We start from the raw sequence: 26,854 nt of genomic DNA on the forward strand, positions 1-26,854 counted from the left end.
GCACGTTATGGTAATAGATGGGAGACATTACACTGGGCAGTCAAGGTTGGGCACAAACCCACTTGAGTGAGTTAGTTTGGTTTTACGCCTCTTTTAGCAATGTTCCAGCAATATCACTGCAGGGGACACCAAAAATGGGCTTCACACATTGTACCCATGTGGAATCGAACCTGAGTCTTCAGCGTGAAGAGCGGACGCTTTAACCACTGGGCTACCCCACTGCCCCTCAAACCCACTTGAGTGTGACAAGTACATCTGACAGTTACAAAATCTATTATATGAACTTCTGATCCTACCCTAGGAAAATATGTAAACTAAAACCAACCTATCAATGTGTTACTTTCAAACATTAATTTACCAAATTGTCATGAAAAATTCTTTCGAAATGTTGCCAGTCGACAGATTGAAAACGTATCTGATGTTTGTTCTTAAAATTTTGTTTTTCAGTTATATGCAAAATATCAAAACAAACTTTTATGTCATGAATTCATTGATAAATTGTTTATGGGAACTTTGTGTATGAATTAAATCAAGGCAATATTTTATTAATAATATGTATTGGATATCTTCAGAACTTATTAAACTTCAATTAAACAAACTACCTTAATTCTAACATTACTAAAGTAATAAAAACATAAAAATCTTGTCTAAATATATATAATTCTGTATACATAATAAATAAAATTGTCAACAGTAATGGACGGACTACTTGATAGTTGTTCAAATGCTCTGTAACAGGTTACAATCGTATATCACAGAAGAATGAATATGAAAACAAACGATTGGACAGATCTCATTTTCACTAGATGCTTCAAGCTTCAGGCTTCAATATCTGGATCAAGCTTCATAAAAGCAAGCAAGCAAGCATCTTTTATCACATTTTCCTAAGTACTTGTATTCTCAAACCACAACGTCATAAAATAAAATCGATACAAAATTATAATTGTAAGTTTTCTTTATATTCCATCGAAATTTGAAAGTTTCAATAGCCAAAAAATATTTCTTTAGATTGGGTAATAATGAAGTTTAAGAAAGGACAAGAATGGAACCAAGAAACAAATAAAGAACTGAGACTCCTCAATAAATATTTCTTCAGCTCTAACTCTGTTTCAATTTTCCTGCAATACATCAAACCCATCCATACAACGATCTATAATATTGATGGCATAGAAATTGGACAAGACATGTGAAATGGAGCTTGGAATTGCACTATCCTCAGTTTCTAGAAAGACAAACAAAACAATCAAATGCCATTACCATTAAAGGTTATTTTCTGAGAACACTGGAGAACACTGGAACCTCTCCGTTCATCCGTACAGGCATCACTACCAGTACATATCAACCATTATCCCTTTTGACATGGACAAGACATTGGCCAATACTAGCAGTTAGGGGGTGAAACGGTACGCTCTTACCACGGTACGGTACGTATTGCGGTACAGGGCCTTCGGTTCGGTCCATTTAGGTTCGGTATATGGGAACTTACTTCCAGGAAAATAGCAGCCGTCTAGCAAAGAATTTGACAAAATGATTTGATTTCTAGACATTTTAAAAAGGTTTTAAAAGCTTAATAAATGATGGTACGAAAACCGAAAATACTGATTTTTTTTATTGCATTACGGTTCATCGAACCAAAGGCAAAATACCGCAGTTCTACTAATATTGCGGTATACGGTTTCACCCCCTACTAGCAGTCCCAGTAAGTCTGACTGTTCTCATTCAAAACAGACTTTATCAGACACTGATAAGATATAAAGTAAAAAGAAGTTACATCACCCCCAGAACAGAAGAGTGGTCTGACTGAGTACCTAGGGAGAAGGGTCCAACAACCGGGCTCCATAAGGGTACAGATGGACAAGACTTGGCCAACACTAGCAGTCCCAGTAAGTCTGATTGTTCTCATTCAAAACAGACCGTCAGACACTTAAACTGGTAAGATTTACAGTAACAAGAACTTAAAGAACGCCCAGTTCTTACATATCACTATGGTCACTCAGTCCTGGCATGACTGAGTAACTGTAACAAATGCATTAGGGGAGTAGTATGTCTAAAATTAGATGTGATGATTACTACTTAAACCAAAATGGTTGTGTCGGTTTGACATAAATCACCATTGAGCATGCCCTCTCCTTACTGATGATGTCATCCAACTTTGATGTGCATACCACCAACTTCAATGGAAATTAACATCTGTTCATGGTTAATGTTCAAAGAATGTAGAATAATTTACATTATGCTAAAAAAAGTTCATATTTACAGCTGACCTCTTTGACAACATGGCTGCCAATACAAAGACGACGAAATAATTCGACAAAATGAACAAAAAGGCACTTACAAAAGATTCCACTAAGCACAAATTAACACAAACAAGAGAACATTATGTATACATACAACTGCTGAATCCTGAATCTACAAAACATCCTGATGTTGAAGAGAATCATATTTGGTCATACACACCAAAGGAAACACATAACAGTCAATATTGAGCAATAGCAATGCCAGGTATCTGTATCAGCCAGAAAGTGTATTCATGATTTAATTACTGGTTCAATATGATGTGAAAATACTTTGCTTGAATACCACTGTATTTTCCAAAACATGCACCCTTACAGCATGGAATATCGACTGAGTGGATACTTAAAACCATTAACTAGTTAAATTAGATTCAAACACTGAATGATAGTAATGAACTTGATCAAACATCAATTGAAGTATTATTTTTCAAATAAGTTATTGGACAATTATCTAGTCCTTAGACATGCAATGTAGACAAAAACAGGGATTGTTGTGCATGTTTGGTCCTAGGAGGGGCTGCTTTAAGATTAGTTACCGATTGTTTGAATCAGTTGTCTTGTTCGCTGGATCGGAGTGCTTAATCCACCAAATACGGTAATACTCTTTTCATGGCTTGTAAGTGTATATACATCGTGTGCACTCTAACCAATACGGAATTCTATTATGAAACTACACTCTAGAAGCAAAATTGCTTTATCACAGATGTTTTCATCTTATCATTTGTCCTAATAGAGTATCATGGCAAGCAAGCTTCATTCGTTATAACAGAATCATTAATGATATCATTTCCAATACATAAACTAGACAAAAGTCTCAGCTCATTAACGAACTGTCTTTCACTGACAATATATACACTTGTGCATATACTACAAAGGATGCAAATCGGACAACATATCACAGAGTCATTTACATCATTCAGATGATGGAACTATGAGACAAGCATGTCCACAGTTATAGATCCGTTTAGACTCGCTGTTAATAGCTGAAATATTGCTTATACAACATCATACAATATTCACTCGCTCAAGGGTAAAAAAATTGACATGGACTTGAGTACCCAATTTCAACAGTAATATGCAACACAACTGACTGTGTCTTAATTCCTGTCATTATAATCCAATTCAAAATTCATCCAGACACTGTACCACTTCTCGTCCTTGTCTTCAACTCTTAGCAAGGGGAAGACATAAATTATCTACCCTGGTTGGAGATCATAAAACTCTGACTGTCGTAAGTTAAACTGTGCGAGTTACGACAGTCATTGCACTACGATCGCTTTGTTAAACTGCGTCTGGAATCCCAGACCTAGAGCTAAGGACCACCTGAAAATGACCCTTTACTCTAATGAGATGACCAAACAATCTGAAAACAAACTGTTATGATGCAGGTTGCTTCACTTGTTTCTGAGAATTCCAGCAGAAGATCACGCCGAAGACCCGGGTTCGAATCCCCACATGGGTACAATGTGTTAAGCCCATTTCTGGTGGCCCCCGCCGTGATGTTGCTGGAATATTGCTAAAAGCGGCGTAAAACCAAAACTCAGTCAGTCAGTCAGTCCAGCAGAAGATTTATTTTCAGCAGCCACCTCTGCAAATGGCAGCCCACACCAAGATGCATTAAGCCAGGGTGGAAGCAAGCATAGAGTAAGACGACATGTTGCATCAGCAAAAGGATGCATATGGCTCGGGAAGTACACGTTGATTCAGGAAACATCTACTTTGTACAATTGATAAGTCCAAAGTCACTTCTAAACAGGATACACATTCAGCCACTAGAAAAACAAATCTGCATTTTGTCATTAATTTGCCTCATGCCCCCTAACTTCCATAGTGAAACTGACTCGTTCATAATTAGCCTCAAAATCCTCCAAAGTGAGCAGTTCTTGGTCTGCTAAATGAATATTCCACCTGCTACATTGCTGTTGGCACTGTGTATGTAGAGCTTATGAGACCATCAATTCCAGTACAGCTTTATTCCAAAAGCTGTTTGCTACACTTTCAGTTACAGGGGTTCTGGTTTCAGGGCACTTGGCATTAATATACTTTAATTGAATGAACAATATCACAGTGAAGTTACTTAATATAAGCCATGAGTACTCTAAGTATCACTTTTCCACTTTTTTGGTTCATTCAATCGTACTTTTGTGTTGTGTACTTATATCATCAGGCTGAACAATGTATCAGGAGAGTAATCCTCAGGTATGGCGGCTTTTATGCATCTGGTTAAGGATCTTACATCCCATGTGATCAAACATCAACTTCATCAGTTTTGGTGATGACGACACCACCCTCTGAATCTGGGTTTTCAGCCATGAAGTTAAACAGACTCCGAGCTTTCTGCAGATCAGCAGAGTCTTCTTCCAGGTTACCCCAATCATCCAGGTCTTCCTCCACCTCGGACTCATCAAACACAGTCGTCTCCTCACAGAAAGACACACGCTTCTTGCTGGATGTTATACTGTTCAGATCCAGGGCATCTGATCTTTCATCATCGTTATTATACTCAGATGTAAAGTAGCGATCCTGTCCATCATACAACCCTCTTGGATCTGATGCATCAGACCCTTGAGGCTCTGGCCTCTCACCACCATTACTGTTAAATAGCATTCTATTGTTCTGATAATGGTTGTCTGGTGGGAAAGGTACTCTCTGTGACGAATCTCCCGTCCAGCCTGGCTTTGGTTGAGCTGATGCTGGTCGCCTTGGAGACTTGGATGACTGAGGAAAAGGAATACCAGCAGCTGAAGCTGACATAGGCCGTCCTCTACTAGACATAGGTGCCTTTGATCCCACAACATGAAGACTAGCCAAGCCCTCATGTTCTGCTTCGTCTTCATCCTCAAAGTAACCCTCTTGCTCCTCTACTTCACCATCATCACTACTGACGCTTTTCAAAACATACTTGACAATATCTTTGGCCACTCTATCCAGAGCCTGTTCAGGAGACTCAGATCTGATGTCAAATGTGGCATTGATTTCTTCTTCAATTGACAGAACATGCTTCTTTCTTCTTGCTTGTTCTCTTATGTCTTCCTGCTCTTCCTGGCTGAGGACTCGTCCTCTTGGATGCCTCTGTGCAATTGCTCTTCCTTGCAAAACATTACCTTCAGCGTTCTGAACAAGATCTGGAATTGGCCTTTCATACTTGGGCTCTGACTGTGTTAGTTCATTTTGTCTCTGCATTTCCTTCTTCTTCTCATCATCTTCTTTTCTCTTCACCTGCAGCCAATCATCATACGATATTCTTTGGTTTCTTTCAATCTCTTCCTTACTTAAAGGTTTCACCATAGGCTTCTTTCCTGGTGAAGGAGGTGGTTTAGTCTCCTCTGGTGCCTGCTGATATTTGCCCATACGTAATCTAACTTTCCCTAAAACAGGCCGTCGGTATACATATTTGGTAACAGGAGGTTGAGGAAATTCTTGTTGGACAGGTTCAGTTGAAGGTGAAGGTGGTTCCTCATCAAGAGGGAGCTCTGCCGATGCCTCAGTTTCAATATAGCCAATAATTGCTTCTCGTACCATTTGCTCCTGTTTCTCCTGCACCTCCTCATCTGTTGTGCCTGGTCGCTGTACTCTGAGTTTGGACCTCTCTGTTCTGATAGGGCCTGGAGCAGACATTGGTCTATTCACCCCCAGGCCATGAATGCCGGACACCGTCTTAGCTCGCTCATAGGCTCTTCTTGATGCCTCATCACTGAGGACAGCCTTTTCATGTTTTTTCCTTCTAAAAGATTCTCTCTTCTTCTGTCTCATCCACTGTTGCACAATCAGTTTAGAATCTTTATATCTTTCTTCTATTTCTATTTGTTTCTCAATCTTTTCTTTTCTTTCTAGTCTTTTCCTCTTTTTCTCTTCAGCCCTTTTTCTGCGAAACTCCAGGTCTTTCCTTTTGACCCAATCTCTGACAAACTCGTTCTCAGAATTTTTCAGAAACGTGTCAGTACCTGGTCGTGGTGATCCTGAAGATGACCTACTTCTAGAATTCGACCTACTTCTTGACTTCTTTCTTTGTCTGCTTCTTTGCTGACCTTCTTCGTTGGCTGTTGTTGGTCTCTTATCTGGTGTCTTCTCATGTCGTTCTCGAGATGTTGAACGGCTCTGATTCATCCTTGTGGCTGATAGAGGTCGTGTCCTTGCAGTCCGTGCCCTTGACCTTCTTTGACCTGCATTTGTTGTTTGAAGAGTTCTTATTGTGTTGTAAGCCTCATCTTCACTGGCAGGATGTTGTAGGTTTTCTGAAATGAGATTTTAAAGGAAAACTTTGAAAATTTCATATTTTATAAAAACTAACACACAGTTCTCAGTGGCAGTGTGACAAAAAGAACAGAATTCACAATTCAGTTCTAGTGTAAAGAGACATGCTTTATAATTAAATTTAGATTTGCTAATCTTCCTGAAATGCAGTGACATTAACAACGGCACCTGTTTTCCTGGCATTGATGTTATGACTTAACACAACAAAAAAGACAGGGTGTTAGTGATGACTTTCAAATAAAGCCTAACAATTTCTTCTTAGGTTAGAGCCACAGATACTAACTACAAGGGCCACAATCCAAAGTTGTTCAAAACCTAAAGCTGTTAAGATATAACCACATGACAGAATATTGTCTGCAAATAGTCACCTTTATCTCCCTTGTGTCTGTTATAGCTTCTGTTCCGAAATTGGGCAGGCATGCTCCGTGGGACCAGCACTCCAGTGGGCGGAAGTCCATGGCTGGCGATAGCATACTGCTGTCGAAGCAGCTCCATCTGCTGGATGTGATTATGAGTCAAAGCAACCTTCTGTTCCATGAACTGCCCACTCACAAGTTGCTGCAACTCCATGTACTTCTGCTCCAGCCTCTCCTCAGCACTTTCTAACGGCTCCAAACCGATTGTCCGGAACTCGCGCATCTGGGCCCGTTTGTTCAGCTTCCGCTGCTGTCTCCCAACACGTCCACTATCACTCATTGTCTCGATTCTATCGCTTGCAGAGTCTCTATCAGTACTCCCTTCACGCAGAGAGGATGTTTTTGTTGATAAATAATTCTGATTAAAATCTTTTTTGTGAGTCACCTTCGTTCCACGACCTCTCCGTCTCTGAGGTAGTGAACTTGAGCTAGTATCATTATCAAAAGTAGTGTCTGCAGTGGTTTCACTGAACTCATTCACAGTGTAGGACTCTTCTTCTGATTCTTCACCCTCCTCTCTCACTCCATTCTCAACATGGCCGTTCTGAACATGACCATTGGATACAGGTCCATTTTCTCTCTCCAATTTTTCAAAGAAATTGAGGGTATCATCAAAATTTCCAGTCTGTGGTTCAGTCATGTTTTCTACTCGACTGCCAAGATCTGCCGACTGGTGGGAACTCTCCACCAAATCGTCATTTGTTGCTCTATTGTCGCTCTCATTTACAATATCCTCCAGTAACTTCAGAGATCTGGGGCTGATGTAACTCATCGCACAGCATTAATGGATGTCATGGTCTTCGAATCTGAAACAAATAGTTTGGGTATAAGTACATTGATTCATTCATTGTTGCATGTGAATGATAGCAAATCATTTTGCGCCAGCAATATCATAGTTGGGAACACCAGAAATATCCTTCAAACAATGTTTTTCCATGTGGGAATAAATGAATCCAGGCCTCCACATTGACAAGACATCTTAATCACTACAGCTTGTTCAGCTTGACCTGAGCTACTCTACATATGCATGACCTGGGAGGTCAAATGGCAAAAACGGCAGGTCGAGTTAACTTCATTAAATAGGTGAGCAGGCAATGTAATTAATGCTGCGTTCTTGCGAAGCATGCATACATGGATTTGTTACAGAACTTGTCCCGGAAAACAACACTTCTGAAAAAATAATCATTTAATATTTTACTTGAATTGTTTATACAGTCATATGCTATCTAGCTTGGTTTACTAACTTTACAACGTACAGACGTACTTTCACAATCGGATTCACTCTCGCTATTACCTGTAGCTTATTTGTTAAAGAAAGTAAGGACATTGCTGACGATTTCTCGTCACTGAGATGTCAAACAGCGACCTTGTCTCGGCTGTTCGGACATGTTGACAATCAACAGACACAGGTGCACCCCCTTCACAATAATAGACCCAACCAGTTGTGACACGGTCACGCAATTCATTAGTATTCACTTGATCAGGTCAAGCTGAACAAACTGTAAGCTACCACACTGGACACAGTGTTGCATGTATTCTAGTAGCACAAAACTTAAAACATTTATTTCTCAAATGTTTAGTCAAACACATATCGGTATATCAAAATCTGTTATGGCGTAACCTTTCAAAAGTTGACCAATTAGGCTATAGTCATTTTGACTATATCTGTTCATTCTTACTTGCTCCAAGAAAGGCTTCACCATTAGTGAAGAAAAACATTCTCAGATACAAGGCAGGAATAGATTTACAGTTGTTTTAAACTTTTAAATTTTTTTTTAACAAAACATTATGCAATGAATACAGTTATACTAGTATTTGTAAAACATCAGTCTTCCTGTAATACCACCAGCGTGAGTGAGTGAGTTTAGTTTTACCCCCGCACTCAGCAATATTCCAGCTATATGGCGGCGGTCTGTAAATAATCGAGTCTGGACCAGACAATCCAGTGATCAACAGCATGAGCATTGATCTACGCAACTGGGAACTGATAACATGTGTTAACCAAGTCAGCGAGCCTGACCACCTGATCCCGTTAGTCGCCTCTTACGACAAGCATGGGTTAATCAATATTCTAACCCGGACCTTCACAGGTATCAGCGTGAGTAATGGAATTATTTTGCAGAATATTGGGTGCGTTGCATTCAGTGCACCTCTTTGACCAATTCCAATGATATCAATGCTTGTCATCTTGTTATGGAAGGAAAACCAAAGGTTATGCAAGTCTCAAGATTGATTGATTGATTGTTGTTTAACGCTGCACTCAGAAATATTCCAGCTATATGGCGGCAGTCCGTAAATAATCTAGTCTGGGCCACTGCTGACAAACCAGGAAACATAACTGGGAGAATCGGGATTCAAACCTATGCTCATGGGTTTCCAGTGTGCCTAAGGGATGCAACTCGGAACAGAGAATTAAGTCACCTTTGACCACTGTGCTACCAACGCCTTCACAGTAAGAGAGATAAGCAAATTTCCTTTCAAACTATGAAAAGATTAAATAAATCCCTTATCTTCTGACGGAGCTGAGGGGCTGTGGGATAGCCTAATGGTTAAAGCATCCACTCATTACCATGAGGATCTAGGTTCGATTCCCAACATGGGTACAATGTGTCAAGACCATTTCTGATGTCTCCTCCTCCGCTTAAAGCGGCATAAAACCTCACTCACATAATCGATCTGACGGAGCTGAAACTGTGTGAAGGAAAATGGTTAAACTTTCTTCATTTTAGGCACCATCACCTGCATTGTTTATCATATCCTACTCCTGTAAATGATTTAACAAATACAATGTACAGTGATAGTTAACCATTGTTTACACACATGTAACCATGACAATGTCACTCACGACAAACACAACAAATATCGCGGTGAGAAAACGCCCGCATACAACTATCACAAAGCTTTAGTAATAACTTCAGGGCTAGTTTTTTAAATCCATTTAATATGTACATGTTGTTCACAATCGGTATTGACAGTTTTCTTTGGGTATTCAATGTGATTTTTCACTCTACTGGGCATGTTGAGTCCTGTGTTTGGGTTCTCTAAACAGATGAAAAGACTGTTTCGAAAATAATTCAACGTTCCTGCCATTCAAGGAAATTCTTATTTGCATATGTTCGTGTGCTGTCCCAAGCGAGTCATATGACAGTGATACATGTCTAAGTTGCAACAAGCGCATTGTTCCTCATCCATGCATTATTCACTGCACACATGATGCCTTCCAGCATTGTCAGTATGAAAACATCTGTAGAGATAAACACTATGTGATGTACCCAAGCTAAAAAAGGTACATTGTGTTATTTCAAGAACAGCAACGAATCCACTATGAGGTGAATATAATACATTATACCAATATAGGGTAATGAATATAAATATGTTTTTAAGAAAATCATAACACATCGCCACTTGATGTTTTATTCATCATATTCAGTCGAATATTAAAAAATATATTATATGACATGTTTTGACTATGTTGATTGTGTAAACAAAGACCATGGACCAGATCACTTTCAAATGGAATATATAAGAGTGTTGACTATTATCCTGGCTTGGATGTAACCCATTTTGCATTGTATAATAGGGCACTGGTTTAAAAAAACCCACCTTTTTTAAATTCATGAATATTTGATTCTAGGTATTGTGAATAACAAGCTGAATTCATGAAGGAATATTGTTCGGAATATGTGAGTGAATCGTGATAGTCCTACTAATTACACAATTGTCATACAATTAGGTTAACAAAATAAATTTCTTCTTCTTTAAATGTCTTTAACCTTACTGTCATGGTGATGTTGTATAAGTACTTTACACAAATATGCACAGCTTACGGACCGTTCATAACTTATGGCTTGGGGTGTGTGGAGAATTATGTACAATGTGAATGACCCCTCCACACACACACTCTCCCCCACCCACCACCCCCAAATAAAAAAATAAATAATAAATAATTAAAACTTAAAATAAAATAAAAAAAATTTAAAATGTATGTACTAAGCTCCCCACGTGCATGTCATGTTCAAAATCAATACCCCACCCCCACCCTCAAATAATTTTTAAGCATATTTTTTAAAATTTGCATGTACAAAATTGCTGATGCCCCCACCCCCACACAGTGCATGTGTACAAAACTGATGACCCCCACCCCTACCTTCCCACAACAAATGGGTGACCCCCCTTAAAATCATCATCACCCCCCCAGCCATAAATTATGAATGGTCCCTTATCTAGATAATATATTTGTTTTCGTATATTCCGATCATGTTACACATACAAATTTATCAGGGGGATTATTGGCTTATTGATATGCCAGCATACAGAAGCAGAGTGCGGTCGATTCTACAAATAAAATGGCTGCTACCTAATCTCCTTGACGGCAACGGTGTTCATGTAATGATTATCTGTCTTATTTCAATAGTAGATTATGTACATTAGCCATGTTTGGTCAGGGAAGAAACCATTTGTCCTCATCATACACAGGTGTTGATCTGCAGCGGAAATATGCAGAACTATAGCATAATGTCTGTTATCAGTAGAGGATGTGGTAATATGTCTCTATTGTTGACTGAGTTCTGTCTACTTGAGTTTAAAACCGCATGTGAGAATGAGCTTGGCAAGTAGGGCTCTATTCTACAACACAATCTTAGTACTAAGACGGCTGTAAGTTCCATACTCTGTCACAGACCTGATGCTGTAATGATCACTCTGTTTACCATCTCGGAGAGGCCAGTGTGATACTGTGATAGCCTAGTGGTTGAAGCATTTGTTCATCACCTCGGGGTGAGGTGAAGTGAAATTGGGTTTAACGTCATGCTTGAGAATATTTCGCTCATATGACAAAGTGCATGCGTGTGTATGTGTATGTGCGGCTGCTTGTACTAGCCCAGACTGAAGCTGGTTTTATAGTGCTAGCCCACTGAGATACCAAGCCGCAGTGAAGCATGAATACCCCACTCAGACACATTATACTGACTCCGAGCTGACCAGTCCTTGTTGTACCCATTAATGCCAAGCGCCAGGCAAGGACCAACAAGTACCACATTTTAATGTCTTTTGGTATGACGCGGTCGGGGATCGAATCCGCGACCTTCCGCTCTCCGGGCGGATGCTCTAACCACTACACCACGGAGGCGGTCTCATCACCTTGAAGACCCAGGTTCTATTCCTTACATTGGTACAATGTGTACAGCACATTTCCTGTGTCCCCCACTGTGATATTGCTGAGATATTGCTGAAAGCATCATAAAACCATACCCACTCACCATCTTGGTGTAACTGAACTTAGAAACATAATCTAAGAGAACCAGGACTCCTACCAATCATCATAGATTTCGGGCACACCTAACAAAATTGCAGAGATTTCGTACTGAGGACTCAAATAATTATGGAAAGGGTCTTGTCACTAAAATGTGGACAACTGAGTGAGTGAGTGAGTGAGTTGAGTTTTACACCGCACTCAGCAATATTCCAGCTATATGGCGGTGGTCTGTAAATAATCGAGTCTGGACCAGACAATCCAGTGATCAACAGCATGAGCATCGATCTGCGCAATTGGGAACCGATGACGTGTCAACCAGGTCAGCGAGCCTGACCACCCGATCCTGTTACTTGCCTCTTACTGTGGACAACTGAGCCACCATGACCGGATACATGATGAGAAACCATGACATAACCTTATGCCAGTCCAAGTAGCAAAAACATGGTACATTGGGCCATCTGTCTGTGTGATTGTTACTTCTGTAACCTGTCCGTGTTCAGTAACCGATCCAAGTTTTACATGTTTACATTTCAACTTTTTAACAATCTTGTAACCATCAAAGCATTGTGAGTAATTCTAAACCAATTTCACCTTTTTTCATTATTATAATGATGTGCCATGCATCATAACACAAGACTTCACACAATTTTCTGTAGAATAATCAATCAGATAATGTGTCATTATTTTGGTACTTTTAAGGACAAAAATAAACAATCCACAAACATTCCCAGCATCACGTACCGACGTGTAAATAGGATATCACACTGCCCCTAGTGAGAGGAGAACAATTGTTCCATAGTGCAAGCTGTTTACAGTTGTTTCCAAGCAAAGGAAATCGATATCTCAAACATGGCTTATAAGCCAAATTCAGTTCTTCAACACGCATTTCAGCCATGTTTCTGTGTTTGAGGTAGCAGTCAGCAAGGCAACTTCAAACTTGAAAGTCCAGACTTGAAAAGACACATAGTTCAAAGGCAATTCAATAGCACCCGCATTGATATTCAAAACAAGTTTGGATAGAAATCCAAATTCTTTGTAATTCTGGTAGTTGAAAGGACCTCTCACTTAGTAACTTATGCTGTCCTGATACAATACGTATTTTGAAGAAATTGATGTGACAGGATTGAGTGAGTGAGTGAGTGAGTTTAGTTTTACCCCGCACTGAGCAATATTCCAGCTATATGGCGGCGGTCTGTAAATAATCAAGTCTGGACCAGACAATCCAGTGATTCACAGCATGAGCATCGATCTGCGCAATTGGGAACCGATGACATGTGTCAACCAAGTCAGCGAGCCTGACCACCCGATCCCGTTAGTTGCCTCTTACGACAAGCGTGGGTTACTGAAGATCAATATTCTAACCAGGACCTTCACGGGTGATGTGACAGGAAGTACTCATGAAGTCAATATAAGTTACATTTCATCTCAAGTGGGAGTAAGTAAAAATTGACACATAAAAATAAAATAACAATCCCAGGATCATTCTTCCAAATACCACCAGATAGTTCGTACCTATAGATTGTTCATCTCCTTGTCATTCCAGCTAATTAAAAGTGCCTATGATGGTATATGGAAAAACTGACTTTGATACAATAAGAATCTTGATGATTTTGTATTATATACTTGAGACATCATATCCATGAGGATTATTGAGACATTTTCACCACCAGTAGAAATATTCATCTGCCAACCAAACCATACTCATAAAGGTTTGGTTTTTGATAACAACTTTTTGTGATAATTCTTTCATATAGCACAAGACAATATGGTATCTTTTCTCTCATTTTAACACCAAATAAAATGAGTTCCATATATGTACCTGTAAAATTCTGCATCAATACAAAGCAAACAGTAATAATTATAATTAATAATTTAATTTTAATTTATAATAATTAGTCCATTTATATGCTAAATCCACACCCAACAGCAAGCTCAATTGCTCACAGCGCAGGATTATAATTACCCCGGATAACCCAAGCTGCCTATGAGGCGCTAGAAGGTTTATAGTAATATGACTTATCTCACCGGGTACCCATTTCCTGTTGGGTGAACAGAGGCAATTTTGAACAAACCCACTTGCCTAAGGTGTAACCACATGTATTACATGGGCTTCGTTGTGGGGCAGGACTGCTGTCCAAGAAACTATCAGGAGTCAAGCTGCCAAACATAGTTACCCATCCAAAGACTCTCCGCACCCAACATTACTTAACTTCAACTGATATGTGACCTGAGCTCTATGCACAGGACCACACGTCATCAATAATATAATTGTACCAAGTATCACACCAAATCATAAAAAAATAACTATTATGATAACTTATCTTGGACATTCTAAAAACAAGAGAACTGGCTCATCTCTTCCTGTCGTCCACATGATTGTATCTATACATAGGTCATCGTGGAAACTTCAAGAATACATTTATCGATAAATCCAAATATCGCGGTCAATATTTTTCCCAAACCTTTCCATTAGGACAAAATGACATGGATTAATAACACATCTTGATATATTTGCTGACATTATTTTACATCAATCATGCAAAGAAAAACTTTCCAGAATCTTCAGAAACATCAGAATTTGATCTTTCGTGTCAATCAAGTTCCACAAAAGATTTCATAATGATAATCCACGGAGAAGCCATGACAGGTATCTCACACTATTTCTTCATCAATATCATGATTATATAGCTGACTTTACCATCAAACTAGACCTCAAAAACAATAAACACACAACACATGACAAATTAACGGTTACTATGTTATTTGAGACACACAGAGAAATCGATAAAATTCATCAAGAATGACAACCAGCACAGACCTAAATATAATATGCAGTAATCTATAGACGAAACTCCTTCCAATAGCTCAATAACAATGTCCACTTTGACAAATTCTTATTAATGAGAACAACATTGACTCACATGACATCTTCAACATCGTGAGGAACACTAGTTCCAGATTCCTGGAATTGTAGACCACCAATTCAGTGTATATCCAAGGAAAACAGGCCCCACTTTAGGAAGTACCAATGCTTGACAACCATTGACAGCTGTCAAACATAGCATAGTGTGTTCGATCAATCAAGTGTGATTATTTCGCCACGCTGGCTCACACTGTTACATACAGACATGCCCCCATACACTGCTATGTTGGCAATGGAGAGCTGTATTCAAAAGCTAAGCCTTTGAGCCGACTGGTAGAGACCATTGGGGGGAATAAATACCTCAACGTAGAATAAACCCTGCCGGTGTCATAAGAGACGACTCTTAGCCCCTTGAATAAACATGTTTTTATCCATGAAATATGGTATGTCACATTGAAACACAATGAATGGAAACTAAGCACGTTTCTGAAGACACAATGGATGCATTTTGTATCAGTCTACAGGATGAGTTCGAATTAACAGCTCGAATTGTATAGTGAACGTTATGCTATGACCCATATATATGCAGGTTGACCTTCTCGCCTGACAACGGCATTTTGTTAGCATTGATATTAGGTGCTGTCACAACAACGGGTACATTCAAAGCCACTGACCATCTCTACAATGCATGTTCTACTGGAGGGATATTAGCTATAGCAGATTCACAACTTGTCCGAAGCATAGCGTTCAACTGGGTTTAGAAAGATTTATCTTTCTCCTTAGCTTAACAAAACATGAGTGACTCTGTTGCCATTGATACAGATACTTGAGATAGCAAGTTTGTATCTTGTATATTGCATAAGCTACAGAATTTTGTTTCGATCATTCATGTCAGATTATATTTTGGTTATCTCTATGGTTTATCTGCTCATTAGCATTGTGACTGTAAGATTTGATAGAGGTTTTTATTAAACATGTTTTCAAACTTTCATTTGATGTAATTTTAATTCAATTCCCTAATTGTAACTAGCTTTATCAAAATGATCATGCAGACATTTTACAAAAGTATGAATGTATGTGTCTATTAACCACTGCTATGTGTTCAGTGTATAGGGGCAGTAGGGTAGCCTAGTGGTTAAAGTGCTCACTCATCGCACAGAAGGCTTATGTTTGATTCCCCACATAGCTACAATATGTGTAGCCCTTTTCTGGAGTCTACCCACCATGATATTGCTGGAATATTGCTAAAAGCAGCATAAAACCTGACCCACTCACTAACCCCTATTAGTGAGCGAGTGAGTGAGTTGGGTTTGATTCTGCTTATTCAGTATTCCACATCTATGTCTACCTCATGTTGTATGAAAGCTTCAAGTGATGCAGGTCTCAGACATTTGCCTGTCTAGTGAAACCCAAGAGCATATGGTGCTGACTAAACTAGACACAACAGTCAGCCACTTGAACCATGTTGTAGGCACTAAAATACGAGGTATTTCCAACCCTGTATTAAAGTTCAGTATCCTTAACTGGAGGTCATAATAACTCTCACACTTAACAGCAGTAGTGAGTGAGTATGGTTTTACGCTGCTTTTAGCAATATTCCAGCAATATCACAGCTGGGGACACCAGAAATGGGCTTCAAACATTGCATCCATGTGGGAATTGAACCAGGGTCTTCGGTGTGATGAGGGAATGCCTTAACCACAAGGCTACCCCACCGCCCCCTTAACAGCAATAGAAAACATGAATAAACAAATGTCATCCATCATAGTCAGCTGAGAATACTTAAAGTGCAGTACCTTTTAATCAATGCTTATGACAAGGGAATTATTCATAGGTGATCACACTGAAGTTTACTATATCACCATGACTCACTGCAGTCTCTTGGCGCTGTGCTATGTTTAATGACTCCTGACCGTGAAACTTACATTTCTTGAAAAGGAAGACCTGTTGTACTGTGCTGTATTTAATCACTCCTGACTGTGAAACTTAGACTTCTCCAGGAGTGAGTGAGTGAGTGAGTGAGTGAGTGAGTGAGTGAGCGAGCGAGCTACACTCAGCAATAGTCCAGCTATGTGGTAGCGCTAGTAGTCTCTAAATAATCCAGTCTGGTCCAGACGACCCAGGGATCAACAGCATGAACATTCATCTATGCATTTGGGATACAATGACATGTGTCAATCCAGTCAGCGAACCTGACCACCCGATCTTATGCTGTATTTAATGACTTCTGACCATGAAATAAGACACATCTTCAAAAGGAAGGCCTGTTATACTATTGACAATAAATCTACCTTGGTTTAAATCAGTTTTAGCAATATTACATCAATATAAAGCAGAGAATATCAGAAACTTTACATACCGCAACAATGGGAATCAAACCTGGGTCTTTGGAAGAACAAGCAATCGCTTGAACCACTAGCTCCTACCATCTCTACCACTGAAGAACATTGTGAGTTGGTTGCCATATGCTGAATGCTCAGTCAGATCAAGAAATAAATATACACTGAACATCCATCCATATTTGCTGAGTATAGTAACTGACAAAAACAGTCCCCATCATTAGCTATTAGCAATATTTCAGCAATATCGCAGCAGGGCACACCAGAAACGAACTTCACACATTGTACCCTGATGAAGATGTGTATAATTCAAACATGGTTCTTCGGAGTGCTGAGCAAACACTTTAACCACAGCCACTAAATGTCATGAACCCAGCAGAAAATGGGTACCCGTTGGGATAAATAATGTGTCTATTAACCTTCTTATATGCAGTAGGGCTAAAGCTGTTATATATATATACACTAAAGCCGCTAATCTTTACAGCCAAACTAAACCATAAATACCTCCCTCCAGACAACCGATCTTTAGCTGCTTAACTGAAGTTACAAAATCTCGCCGCAAATATTCATAAATTGGCAGGTGTCAAGGATTTTTGCTTTCTTAATCATGATTTACTACAATATCACCAAAATAATTTATTTCCATCTAACATCAAATACTACTTAGGATTTGATTGAAACTTTTAATGCCCCAAAAATACTATCAATATATTTTAATCCCCACGTTTCCCATTAGGCCTGCCGTTGATCATTGTTGACCCGCTACTGACACAAACACCATTGACATCATAACTATCAATAATGTCGAACAGAAACCGTATACCACATTACACTGAGTTATTTCATGACTGACTAGTTCCAGGGGACACATCAATACGCTGGAGGAAGAATAGCCTGAGAACAGTCAAGTGTTGCCATAACAATCACCTTGATTTCATACTCACTATTCAGGTACTTCTAGGTTGGCAGGCACAGGTGTGGCTCCCCAGCAGCGCCGATTGTGAGACATGCAATGAGGACATTAACATGGCTTTAAAGGTGGACTCCACTCTTCATCCTGTGCCAAAGACCAGTGAGTGTGTGGGTTTAGACCATCACCTCTACCAGAACTACCAACAAATGGCTTTAAAGGCTGATTCCACTCTTCAGCCTGAGCCAAAGTCAACTGATCAGCGAGTGGTTTTGCCCCATCACCTCCTTAATGTAATTAACTACTAACAAATGACTTTAAAGGTGGACTCCACTCTTCAGCCTGTACCAAAGACCTTTGACCAGTGAGTGAGTGGTTTTGCCCCATCACCTCCTTAATGTCATGAACTATCAACCAATGGCTTTAAAGTTGGACTCCACTCTTCAGTCTGTGCCAAAACCGTTAATCAGTGAGTGAGTGGTTTTGCCCCATCACCTCCTTAATATCATGAACTATCAACCAATGGCTTTAAAGTTGGACTCCTCTCTTCAGTCTTTACCAAAACCGTTAATCAGTGAGTGAGTGGTTTTGCCCCATCACCTCCTTAATATCATGAACTATCAACCAATGGCTTTAAAGTTGGACTCCTCTCTTCAGTCTTTACCAAATCCGGTGATCAGTGAGTGAGTGGTTTTGCCCCATCACCTCCTTAATATCATGAACTATCAACAAATGGCTTTAAAGTTGGACTCCTCTCTTCAGTCTTTACCAAAACCGTTAATCAGTGAGTGAGTGGTTTTGCCCCATCACCTCCTTAATATCATGAACTATCAACAAATGGCTTTAAAGTTGGACTCCTCTCTTAAGTCTTTACCAAAACCGGTAATCAGTGAGTGAGTGGTTTTGCCCCATCACCTCCTTAATATCATGAACTATCAACAAATGGCTTTAAAGTTGGACTCCTCTCTTCAGTCTTTACCAAAAACCGTTAATCAGTGAGTGACTGGTTTTGCCCCATCATCCCCTTTATGTCATGTCTTTAACTACCAACAAATGGCTTTTCCACCTTTTAGCAATATTCCAGTAACACCATGGTGACTTACACAAAAATGGGCTTCACACATTGTGCCCATGTGGGGAATAGAACCCAAACACTTAAACTACAGGGTACCCCACTGCCTCCATCGATCAGTGAAAAACAGTGTGATGATGGTCATGGTTGTTTAAATAGGTCTTCCTTAGAACTCAAAATGTTTGACAAGTTTCATCTTTATATCCTTTACTGAGGGTTGTATAATATTATTGTCAAGTCCTCCACATCCGGACTAGACAAACCAATGACTAGATACATGAGCAACAATCCTGACCATTGAGGTAGAATGACAACCAATCACCTTAACTCTGGAGGAAGACCAACCAATTCTTTTTACATTGCATTTTAAGTGAGGGATATGGTTACGTATTCCACAAGGTTCCAATGTGTTTAGAAATATCATTTATTTACCATTAACTCTTGTTGGTGCCAGTCAAGTTTTCAATCATGACATAGAAATCAATACATCAGTCGGACTCAATTATTGACAGCCTGTCGTCACTGTACCTCCGTTGGTGGAATATTGATGAGCTTAGCATCAAAGATTTGTTTGTTTGTTATTTAACGTCCCATGCATCAATATTCCAGCTATATGGAACATGTCAATAATCCAACAACCATCTGATCATAATTGTGAGCCGGGACGGTGGTGTAGCCTAGTGGTAAAAGTATTGGCTCGTTGCCCTGAAGGCCCAGGTTCAATTCCTTACATGGGTACAATGTGTGAAGCCCATTTCTGGTGTTCCCTGCCGTGTAATTGCAGGAATATTGCAAAAAGCATTATAAGAAGTCCATTTCTTGTGTGCCCCGGCATGATACTACTTGAATATTGCTTTTTAAAAGTGGCGTAAAAGCGGCATAAAACCATACTCACTCACTGTGCACAATAATCAATGCTGATGGTTATCATTATTATGCAATTATGCTGATTGTTATTATATGCCACTGATTATATGCAATCAACAAATTCCACCAAATCCATTTAGTCACCTCTTAGGGACTGTTCCTTTATTTTAGTAGCGGGTAGGGCAGATGGAATCAGGAAAGGGTCGCCCAAGAATACGAAAGAAAGAAAAACTATACAACTTTGGAGAAGGTGATGAAAAAGTGGACATGATATACCGGTAAGGCCAAATAAAAAAAATGTTGTGGTTCCGATTACAGCTCTTTAAAATTTAGTGTCCATGCTGTTGATCACTGGGCTGTCTGGTCCAGACTCGATTATTTACAGGCCACCGCCATATAGCTGGAATAATGCTGAGAGCGCCGTAAAACTAAACTCACTCATTAAAATTTAGGGTAGGTAGGTAGGAATATTTATTTTTTTACATTTTTTTCTTAATAGAAGTAAAGTACAAACTAATAACACATTTATCAATGTGTAATCGTTTATGTAATCAAGCTTGCCACCATCATGTCGTCTTTTTCTATCAGAATGACTTATGTCCGTCGGTGCCGGGGAAAAACAATGGTATCTGAACACGTATTTTATTTATACTGCTTAAAACAAATAGGGTCAGCACCAGAATTCAAGGGTCGGTCGGGTAATGGGAACTACAACATTTCTTTTTTAGGCCTAACTTAATATTAAGTTATTTAGAATTTTGTCTTTTCAGGAAGTCATGAAAGTAATCTACTAGGACATGAGGAGGGTCATCCAAAATATGACAAGTGCTGGGGGGTCGTCATTACTTTGTGTACATAAGTGCATCAACAACCTGAATGACCCTCCCATCCCTATAACAACTGACTAGCATAGGTTCATGGGGAGCTTCTCTATCATGGAATCCTGTCAAGTGTTAAACAACAAACAAAACAAACGTCAGTATCACAACAATCACTACTGACTTCAACATTTGGATAAAACAATTCGTTAGTGTCAAAATCCCACCTGTATTATATTGTCCTACATCCTTTCAACAGACTTCTGAGGTTTCAAGCATGAATGTAACCATTTCTTACATGGATAAAACAATTCGTAAGTGTCAAAATCCCACCTGTATTATATATTGTCCTACATCCTTTCAACAGACTTCTGAGGTTTCAAGCATGAATGTAACCATTTCTTACATGGATCTAGTTTAGGAATGTACTTAACCATTCAATTTTATTGAATTGTAACTGATCACTAGATCCCATTAAGCTTCATTTGTCATCCTGTCAATTAATTACTGAGCACAATGGCCAGCAGCCCCGACATTAGAGCTGCCTCACCATGTCTGTTATTGCACGGTCTTCCTCAAATGTCACATGTATTTTAATGGGCCTCGTTATGCCTGATTATGGGCTATTCTTTACCGTGATAGTTCAGCCATTATGTGACGTTCTGACCTTAACGAGGGTGAGGTGAGATAGGGTTCTATTTTGTGTTAAAGGTCACATGCAACCAAAAAATCAAATATAATTAAAACACAATTATCACTTATTCATGACATATAATATACATTGCTGGTTACGAAAAAACATATAAACAAAATTATAAGCGTACAATCGCAAATCAAAAGTGAAATATTGTGTACTTGGGTTTACTTCTCAAGAAACGAAGCAGCCTGGATACCGAACCCAGTCAAAGCGGGCTGGTGTGCACTCAAGTGTAACGGCGGGTTCATTGCAGATGCCCTCACGGCTCATTGTGTGTGTATATATAGAGATGTTGGGTTTTGTATTATACATGCTCATTTTTTGTGTATAACATTTTGCAATCAACAGACATCATAACATGTCATGTGTTCAACTATCACACCTGCCTGTCTGTGTAATTACATAATGTGACAGAGACCGAACTCGGGCCATAAATCAATGCATTTTGTTTATGGTGTATAGCCTGATTGGTGTTAAGTTCAAATTGCATGTGGTCAGTGATAGCAGCTGTGTATTGAATATTGTCTTTAGCAGACAGGCAGGCAGACACACAGGTGTGAATAAAACAAGACATTGAGTTTTGTCTGTGACAACGACATATCTATATCACAGTTAGAAATTCTGTCAACGCTAAATAATGACATTGCTTTTAGGTATCGAACTGAGAAAGTGACTCGGTAAGAAGAACGTGTGGTGAAATAGACAAATGAAATGATATAAACAGTTAATTTACTGTCATAACATATAAAAAGCTCGCGTCTGTGAGATATCAACAAAACATTAGAAAAATGGCTCACACCAAAGCCTTCACCGAGTATTCACCGGACAACCCGCTTCCAAGCTGCGCGAACCTATTTCACTGCGCACGTGCTATGAGCGCAGCCCAGCTGTTGAAACCCGTTTTCCCCAGAAAAGTCGGGGGGAAATTGGTGAAACGTTTGAACTCCGATTTCGCGCAGGTTTTTTCATCGCGTTATTTTTCAACTTTATAAGTTGAATTTGCATTTTTGACGATTTGTTTCGGTAAGTCCATACCGAAAGGTATCAGAATCTGCAAATCTGTGTTTTACGTTGCATGTGACCTTTAAAGACTATATTAACATAGCGACATGTTGCATTTTAACATGTCATATTTTGAGATTACACTTTGAAGGGTATAGATTCAAGTATTTTTTTAAGTTGAGTCCCATATGGGATTCAAACCCACACTAACACGCACAGATTTAGGCACCTAACTGCCAGCACACAAAGCCAGAGATCTAACCCACTCAGCCGCAGCAAGTGTTAGCTTAGACCATACATTTGGTTTGAAATGCCTCACTTTTGTGAAGCTATGTGTTACACTGTCTTGCAACTGGCATACTTACATACTGGCATACTTACATACTGGCATACTTACATACTAGTATATCAGCACATGTAACAAAAACATCCATTCCATATTATTTTTGTGATAACATGTCCACCCAAAAAACTATGTCGTAAAATTGCTGATATTGACAAAAATTAACCAAGGAAATATCACAAAAAACATATTTGAGCAACACAAATTGTTGCCATAAAAAACACCATAAAGTAGTTTGGAACTTGACAAGTCTTGAAGTTTTTGTTTCACAAATGGCAGTGATGCTGTTCAATTTAACAGTTAAATATAACAGATGATCAGAGATGCAGTTAACTACTGTAAAAACTGGCAGACCCTTTTCGTTATTGATGTGAACATATGTATGTCCATTTTGTTCTTTCGTGCTACTTTCGGGGCGGTGGGGCAGCCTAGTGATTAAAGCAACCGTTCATAACGCCAAAGACTTGTGTTCTATTCCCCACATGGGTACAATGTGTGAAGCCCATTTCTGGTGTCCCCCGCCGTGATATTGCTAGAATATTGCTAAAAGCGGCGTGAGACACTGGAATTGTGCTTCACACATTGTACCCATGTGGGAAATTGAACCCGGGTTTTCGGGCGAGACGAGCGGACGCTTTAACCATTACGTTACCCCCACCACCACAACAGAATCAAGTGATGAGAAAAACACATTGGAATGTGAAATTCCTCACACATAATGAAAATCATTTATTATTGACAAGTACTGGAATAAGTTGAGATCTAATTATCTACTTGCAGATTCCACTTTCCTTGTAACACCGGTGTTTCATTAACTTTTCATCAACACAATCAATACCATTACGGCCATGTCATAAACCAAGTACACACATTAAAGAAAAAACAAACAAGTAATTCTTAAAGGCACAATCCTCAGGTTGTCATTGCTGCTGTCTGCATAAGTGCACATGATATTCTGAAATATTCACAATTTACCCATCTATTCATGCAATAATAGTTCTGTTTTTAATTTTTCAGAAAGTGTACAATACCCTGTCAATTCTTAATACCTTTGCATATATTTTAAGATATTACACAATTTGGTGAAATAACTCACAGGGAAAGCTGAAAGATGGTGCTACACTGAAAACAAATTTGAATGGAGCAAATTCTGCACTTTAATATTTGTTTTATCTTTAGACAGATTAAAAAAGGTGGTACACAATAGTTGTCCACAGTGGTTCCTTAGAAAGGGAAATAACTTAACTGAACAAGGGAGGAAACTTTTGAGCATTCAAGCATTTGCCAAAGTCAGTATGTGCCTGGATAACTGTTTGAGGTGAGTGAATTTAGTTTTACGCCACACTCAGCACTATTACAGCTATATGGCGTCAGTCTGTAAAAAATCAAGTCTGGACCAGACAATCCAGTGATCAAAAGCAAACTGAGGCCTGTGGATATATTCCCATAATGCCAGGATTTCTTATCTTTCCTAATAACACGTACAAAACCTTTGAAGTCTTATTTTGATGAGTTATTGTTATTAAGTTATTATTATAACTGAATTGCAAATATTTGATGTAATAAAAACATTGGAACCACAGCAGTATATTGGAGTCTCGTAATTGTGCTTGGTCTCAAGAAATATCTGACATAACAGATTTGAAACCTTCAAAATTTGAATAACTGACCATTCAAGGGGTGAGAGAGTTCAGCATGTTAAGTTGTGAACTGTCAAAATATTCTGGCCATCAGAATAATTATTCATGTTTTTATTACACACCCCATAATTAGTTTCAATCCTTGTATGTGTTATGTAATTAACATGCAACATAATTAACCTCAAGACACTGAATTGACTAATTAACTTCAATAAACAGCACTGGACTAATTAGCTTGATACATAACATGAAGGGCAATCAGTTGTGTTGGGCTATACTGTGACCTTCAACATGTACCTGTTTAAACTTGATAACTGTTTTCAGGTACTTCTTGGCTCAATGTGGATACGCTATACAAGTACTACTTTTTCAGTTCTTAAAAAATGTGAGCATAATAATATACCAGATCTGATGCCAGTCTGTGTTAAAAATTTACCTGATTTATATACATAAATTCAATCTATTTAAATACATAAAAACAGCAATGTATTCTGAATCCTCACTCAACTAAAGGATTGAGAAATTGACTTCTTGTTGTTCTTGTTAATTATTTACTGTATATAGATAACCCTGTTTTTTACCCGACGCATACTTGCTTGACAACCATACAAGAATCTGTATTGAAACAGAGCGTCACCCGAATAAAGAAGCTGTTCATCCATAAAGTGCCGTTCTCATCTAATTGAGTGAGTGAGCGAGTTTAGTTTACCCCGCACTCACCAATATTCCAGCTATATGGCGGCGGTCTGTAAATAATCATGTCTGGACCAGACAATCCAGGGATCAACAGCATGAACAACGATCTACGCAATTGGGAACCGATGACATGTGTCAACCAAGTCTGACAGCCTGACCACCCCATCCTGTTGGTCGCCTCTTACGACAAGCATGGGTTACTAGAGATCAATTCTAACCCGGATCTTCACGGGTCCCTCGGCCACTTAAAATAATGCTCTTTTCCCTATAATCGTGATACTGTACCTTTACAATCAATTAGTCATATCATACTGACAAATGAGTTTGATGCCCTTCACTGTGACACATTAGTGAAAATGTAAAATGGACACATTCCCCTTGGGGAATATTTCAATTTGGTAATGCAACTGAAGCAATTGTAAAGTCTTGAGAAATGACGGGCATAAATTATTAATGATCAGGGGCGGATACAGCTTTTGAGAAAGGGGGGGGGGGGGAGGTGCACACTTCATTTTCATGAGAGTTTCAATGGTCATTTAATAAACTTTCAGGACAAAGGGCTGCACCCCTTCACACACACACACCCGGCTCCGCTTATGTGTGTATCCTATGCTTCAATTTCATATTATCATTTAATGTAATCTTCAGCTTCATTCATTGAATCAAAGAGTGATATCTATTCTTTCAATGATGTAAATGATGCAAACGCGTTTTACATTTGCTTATATTCAAGTTGTCATTAAAATAGTAACATATGTATTATAAACATTTATAACTTTCGCTACGTACAGATTATTTCCCTGTCAGCTTGATTATGTTTTCAATTCGACTTCATGCAAGAGCACCGGCTTGTCACAAGCGTGGAAACTATGCTTTTCACACTTCTGACATGTGTGCACGTGCATTCCGTGCGTACCGTAAACAGATGTGCTGTACGGGAGCATGAAGACTCACCAGTATAAATGCAACAGTATACCTTTGATTTGTGCTGCACGCGTATCCCTTTGGATTCTGTTATTCCTTCCCCGTCAATCCAAGAAGTACATTCATGTGACCGTGTAACTTACTCACTACAAGCATGGCCCACCGTGAGGATACCGCACAGCCATGTTTACCGTTCCTACCATAAACAGTTACCAGCTGTTCCCTACAGTGCCATCACTCCCTCGGGATGGAAAATACGTGGATCCTATTTTCATTCGTTGATGTGTATTAATATCATCAAGATATGCTCAGGTAAAGATGGTATTATTAGCTTGAGTCGAAAAAAAATATTCGCAAACTTAAGAGAAGGAGATATTCGGAACAGAATAACATACCTGTAAATCCCGTTACGGGGAGGAGAGATGGTCGCCGCAAGAGCAATTCACGTTTCGCTTCGCGAGACCT

At 39.1% G+C, this 26,854-nt stretch overlaps 1 protein-coding gene across 3 annotated transcripts; it reads right to left on the reverse strand.

The window, feature by feature from the left end:
* Positions 1-1,285: 1,285 nt before the first annotated feature.
* Positions 1,286-26,600, reverse strand: LOC124281790 (apical junction molecule-like). Of its 3 annotated transcripts, none has more exons than XM_046717774.1 (3): positions 26,442-26,600; positions 6,917-7,770; positions 1,286-6,529 (listed from the first exon to the last, which is right to left on the reverse strand). In XM_046717774.1, the coding sequence occupies exons 2-3, from the start codon at positions 7,734-7,736 to the stop codon at positions 4,542-4,544; spliced, it is 2,808 nt and encodes a 935-aa protein (XP_046573730.1). In that variant the 5' UTR covers positions 7,737-7,770; positions 26,442-26,600; the 3' UTR covers positions 1,286-4,541. The 3 variants fall into 3 exon arrangements, with proteins under 3 accessions (XP_046573730.1, XP_046573732.1, XP_046573731.1); XM_046717776.1 differs by having other exon boundaries at positions 26,420-26,600; XM_046717775.1 differs by lacking the exon at positions 26,442-26,600 and adding an exon at positions 15,140-15,346.
* Between the last annotated feature and the right edge of the window lie 254 nt (positions 26,601-26,854).

Source organism: Haliotis rubra, unplaced genomic scaffold (genome assembly GCF_003918875.1).
Source record: "Haliotis rubra isolate DU_JTF1 unplaced genomic scaffold, ASM391887v1 Scf29, whole genome shotgun sequence".
NCBI classification, from domain to species: domain Eukaryota; kingdom Metazoa; phylum Mollusca; class Gastropoda; order Lepetellida; family Haliotidae; genus Haliotis; species Haliotis rubra.

Bases quoted from the DNA above. Each gene is read 5' to 3' on its own strand.
- LOC124281790 (XM_046717774.1), bottom strand. From the start codon at position 7,736: ATGAGTTACATCAGCCCCAGATCTCTGAAGTTACTGGAGGATATTGTA. The intron at 6,530-6,916 runs GTGACTATTTGC...ATCTCATTTCAG, and splicing joins CAGACACAAGGGAGATAAAG to AAAACCTACAACATCCTGCC.